This window comes from Nestor notabilis, unplaced genomic scaffold, assembly GCF_000696875.1.
Source record: "Nestor notabilis isolate BGI_N333 unplaced genomic scaffold, ASM69687v1 scaffold28347, whole genome shotgun sequence".
Classification (NCBI taxonomy): Eukaryota; Metazoa; Chordata; class Aves; order Psittaciformes; family Psittacidae; genus Nestor; species Nestor notabilis.
This window is the reverse complement of record NW_009938421.1, coordinates 73,704-78,788: the sequence shown is the minus strand read 5'-3', so window position 1 is coordinate 78,788 and position 5,085 is coordinate 73,704. Positions and strand designations below refer to the sequence as shown.

The 5,085-nt window shown below is 41.9% G+C and overlaps 1 protein-coding gene across 1 annotated transcript in view; it reads left to right on the top strand.

Moving 5' to 3' along the window:
• Window positions 1-5,085, top strand: part of PHKA2 (phosphorylase kinase, alpha 2 (liver)) — a 35,522-nt gene that overhangs the window by 367 nt on the left and 30,070 nt on the right. The window contains exons 2-5 of the mRNA XM_010019307.1: window positions 1,146-1,193; window positions 1,664-1,832; window positions 2,675-2,757; window positions 3,381-3,461. Coding sequence (XP_010017609.1) covers window positions 1,146-1,193; window positions 1,664-1,832; window positions 2,675-2,757; window positions 3,381-3,461 — 381 coding nt within the window. The remainder of the gene's footprint in view (window positions 1-1,145; window positions 1,194-1,663; window positions 1,833-2,674; window positions 2,758-3,380; window positions 3,462-5,085) is intronic.

Genomic DNA, 5,085 nt, shown 5'->3' with positions numbered 1-5,085 from the left:
ATGTGGTATGCAGTGTTTCGGGCAGCCTTCCACAAGCGGGAATGTGGAAAACTGTGTGTCAGAGAGGCTAACATCTGAATTAGAATATAAACAAAACAAAACCATGTAGGAGTCAAACTTCCGTCAGTTGGCTGATTGTTAAAAATTAGGCTTCTGAGAGATTTTATGCCCAGATTTTCAAGCCTCTGATTAAACCTTGAGATCCCTCTTGAACAGAAAATCCAGCCTAGGTTGCTTGGACCCCCTAGAAGAAGTATGCCAGTTTAAGTAGCAGTCTTTGAAATTTGCACTGATGTCATCTCTGGGAAGATGTATGTGATGTATAGACATGTTTGATCAAATTAAACAAGGTAAAGATCTCCGAACTGGGAAGATTTACGTAGTGGAGAATTACAAGGGGAGGTCAGTCACACAGTTAATTTTTCTAATCTGCAGCTGGGAAGATGGGCATCAGAAGTGAGAGTGCAGAGTTGGGTTAAATGGGAAGTAAGGAGGTGCTGGCATCAGTGTCCTGCTGTTTTACAGGCAGTGGGTAAATTTTATGCTGACATTTACTATTCAAACCAGGGAGATCTGTGGTGACAGAATAACCTTGACTCAGTGTGCATGATCATATTTTGAGACTATAATAATTTTGGGGTGAAAAGATGAGGTTGTTTTCATGTAAGGCAAAATCTTATGCTTCTCTTTGTACACACTAAAGGCCTTTTCTTTACGTTAGTCATCTGCTTTCTGCTGTATAAAGAGCAGAAGAAGCTCAACAGGTTTTCCAATAATGTCAATGTTTTGCAGTCACCTACCAGTGTTCCCTGGATCTGTCAGTATAAAAACTAGTATTATTATTATTACAAGACATAGCATTCCTCTTACTTCCTTAGCTGGGTAGAAGGACCACAGAGAGATGCTCCATTGATTAGAGATGGTCTTTGGGAAAATATTTGTTCTTCTAGATAGGAATGTGGGAATAAAGATCAACCACTATATTATATGTATAAAAATAAAGGCATGTAAGGCATTTCAGGCAAATACACCTTTTTATTCACCTTTGTCAGGGTGTTAGTAGGAGGTGTGAACTTGGTCACTTTTGAATATTGTTTGTAACAGCTGCTCTGTGAGGATGTCACTGGTCTGTTTTGTTCCTGCAGAACGTTGTGAAGCTGATGCGGGGACTCTTACAGTGCATGATGAGACAGGTAATGGCATAGGTATGAGTTGAAATAGTACGTCTTGTATTTATAAAGCATCTCATCTGAAGCATGTATTTCTTGTGTCTTTTCTGTGTGTCTGTACATGGAGCTCTGGGGAGTCTTTTTAAAACTCTTGAGCAAAACTCTGATTGTACTTGCACCTTTTTGAGATAGTGCTTGTAGTAAATCATAGTTTTGCCTTTGCCAGCTGATTTTCACCAGTATGCATACCTGTAACTAGGATCTGAACTCAACAAGGCAATTTCATCTCATTCCTTCCCAGAGAGGTGTATATTTAGCTGTAGCCTAAAGTTAGAGTTGCATTTAAGCACTCTGATCAATCAAAACACACTGAAGTGAGGTAACAGGAATCAGGACCTAAAGTTTCTCCTTGCTTAAGAAAAGTTGTTTATTTTGGCATAGTTTGGCGAATTTATTCCAAAATGTTTCAATTTGAAATTTGTGGTGTTTTTTAGGTAGATAAGGTAGAGAAGTTCAAATGCACACAGAGTACCAAAGACTGCCTCCATGCCAAGTATAACTCTGCAACTTGTGCCACGGTGGTTGGGGACGACCAGTGGGGGCATCTACAAGTGGATGCAACTTCTCTTTACCTGCTCTTCTTGGCACAGATGACTGCATCAGGTAAGCAGAAGGTATTTTAGCCTTGACCGTTAGTTGCAGTCTTTTTCTATTCTAGCTTTTATTTGGAAAAGGAAAAAAGTTGTAACTAGCTTCGAAGACCTTTACATAATTATTACTCAGAATAAAGTAATGTTTCTCTGGAAAAGGGATATGACTTAGTTAGGATTTCATGTTTATAGTAACTTGCAGTGTCCATTCTCTTAACGTCTGTTGGCATACAAATACATGGAATATTCAGAGTTGTGTCAGAGAAGAGTTTCATGTTTGAAGACTACGTAGAGTGTCCTAATGGACAACCAGGATTCACTTCAGAGAGTGGTGACATTGAGCCAGATGCCACCAGTGTCATCTGTGTTCCTCTTCTTGGTGGCACTGTTTTAGCTTGTGCTCTTCTTAACCGTACTTCTGTAGGAATAAGGATATTCTTTATGTGTTTTTCTGTCCTCACAGCCCCTTGCCATTGACCCCTGCAGAGCAGGTAGCTGGGCGTCCTGCTGGTCTCTTGATAGAACACTTAGCAGGTGGAGGGGTGGGAAGCTGTAGGAATTGGGATGCTCTCCAGGGCTGGTACAGAGGTCTCTCCATTGTACCCACTGTGCCTGAATGCCACCCTCCATGGGGTGGGTTTTGATTTCTGTTTGAAACAATGTGTATTGGTGGCATTTAAAGTGTTTTGTCAGTATTGAGTCTTGCTGCCTGGTCTTTTGAAATCAGCATGAGTTTTTCCATTCATTTCAGTGGGCAGTAGTTGGTAGCAAATAAACAAAAGCATGAAACTCACTGAAGAGTAAATATTTCAGTTTTAATACAATATAATTACTTTCTTTCCTTCTTATAACCAGGGTTACGTATCATCTTCACTCTTGATGAAGTTACCTTTATTCAGAATCTTGTTTTTTACATAGAAGCTGCCTACAAAGTTGCTGTAAGTAGTTATTTGTATGTAAATCACCCAAACACTGCTCAGATGTGGGTGGGAAATTATTTATTGATGGAGAAGGAATATATGGACTGTTTCTTCCATGAGAAGATAACAGAACCTGTCAGTACTTCACACTGTGAGCAGCATCTTTAGAAATTGTGGGAGGGCTGTGGAAGATTAACTGCTGCCTTGGTGAGGTATACTTGTTATATTATAATGATAGTTTTTCTTTATTGATCATTAAAAATATTTCCTGGTGTCACATTAAAATCTTACGGGCCTTTCTGAAAAAGCAAAGTGTTAATAAACTTTCTGGAAATTGGCAAGTTGAAGGGGCACAGGGAGAAGCATGCACAGGGGAAAGGATAAAGGCTTTTGTGTTCCTTGAAGACAGTGATTCGTGACTGTAGACCTGGTCATGCTGGGATATATTTTTATGTGTTGCTCTTTAAGCCCGAGTAGGGGCTCATTAGAGACTTAGAGCATTTTTGGTTTAATTTGGTTTTGTTTTGTTAAGGCAAATAAACTGATTTCATGCAGGGGTCTGGTTTTGTTGTAGGACAAGGGAGGAAAACACTGGGTTTGTGTATAATCATGCCAATTTTTTCTTGATGATGTTGTTGCAGGATTATGGAATTTGGGAACGTGGTGATAAGACAAACCAGGGCATCCCTGAACTGAACGCAAGCTCCGTAGGGATGGCCAAAGTGAGAATGTCTTCCTGACACCACCTTCATGGCTGTTCTGTTGTCATGCTGAAGGGCTCTGACAAACCTGATGGCTTCCATTGCATAGTCTTCTTGGCCACTGTGATAGTTAACTGAGCATATAAGAATTTTTGTTTGGGTGTGAGTGAGTATTTTTTAGTGACAAATCATCGTGATAATGGCTTTCATTGAAGGACCTCAGCACAGTTGTTCCAGGCATTGCAAGAAGGATACTGGATTCATTGTGCCATGAATCTGATAAATACAGTGAGGTGCAGTCTCATAAAGTGGCCTCCGGTTTTCTGTCCTTTATTTCTTAATTCTCCAGCCCCATTATTACATATGATGTTTTCATGGTAAGATTAGGACAGATGTAAGTCCTGAAGAACAGCAGAATATCAGTCTAAGAAATTATTCACAAGTAATTTAGAAAGAGATATGAGTAAAGATGTACTTGAAAGTGGATATTTCTGGTTCCCCCAGAGTACAAGGTCACAGAGATACTAAATGAAGCTCAGAAGGCCATCAATGTAAATATTCAGTCGACAACTACCTTTTTACATGGTGTCTGGGCGGCTCACACAAGCCAATTACGATTAAGGTCAAAGGTGCAGTAGCATTTCAGCAAGATTTATTAGTTACCTTGTGTGGCTGCAAGAGGGAGTAACTGCTGGTCTTGGCCACAGTTCAGTCGAATAGTGATGGGGCAGTGTCCATGGAGGAGGTTATTCCTTATGTGTCCAGTATGAGTGTTTGTGCCCTGAATATTCTGGCATGGGTTGCTGTGGTCTCTGCATGACTTCTGGGCACACTGGCGTCAGGACAGGCTGCAGGACTGCACAGCTTTGCTTCTCTGTGGCTCCGAGTTCAGTAAAAGTGCTGTTAGGGGTCAGGACTTGGGGGGCATGCTGGGGGCCCTGCTGCAGAGGGTAAGGTAGATGCTTTTTCTTTAATCTGCCTCAGGACTCATCCTGCCTCTTAACATTTCTCTCCCCTGTCTGCTTTGTGTGGCTGTCTCTGGCAGCAGTACCACACAGAGCGTATGCCTTTGAGTGGATCTCAGTGCTTTTTCTTAAGGCTGCCCATGGTCCCAGCTGACAGTTCCTCAATGGATCTTTCTGCTGCTATCAGGAACATCTGCTGCTGTAGCACTCTGCTGGAGAGAGACAGTTTGTAGAGCCAGTAAACCCATGTTTGTGTTGGAAGAAGAAAAATACCTTCACCCTTCTGCAGAGACATATCGCAAGCTGTGCTGTGCAATCTCTGTCAGAGAGTGACATTACCTTGAAGCTTCAGGGCAAAAATGGGCATGGAACAGCATTCAGTGCTACTGCAACCCTGTGAATATGCATTTCATAGGAAGGTTCTCCTAGACTGGCTCTGGCTGTCTGGTCCTGGCTCTCTTCTTACCACATTCCCTGCATGGTGCTGCGCACCCCACTTCTTCAAAGCCAGGTTTTGTAGCCTGCTAGGTTAAAGTAGCAGTGTCCAAAGGAAGCTGGTGTTTGGCCTGCTGCTGTCTTCGCTGGGCAAATGCATTATAGCCAAGAGGTATGAGATGTGATGATTCACCTGTTGACATAGAGCATGCTGTGCCTCGGTTGGCTCTGGAGAGAGCATATGT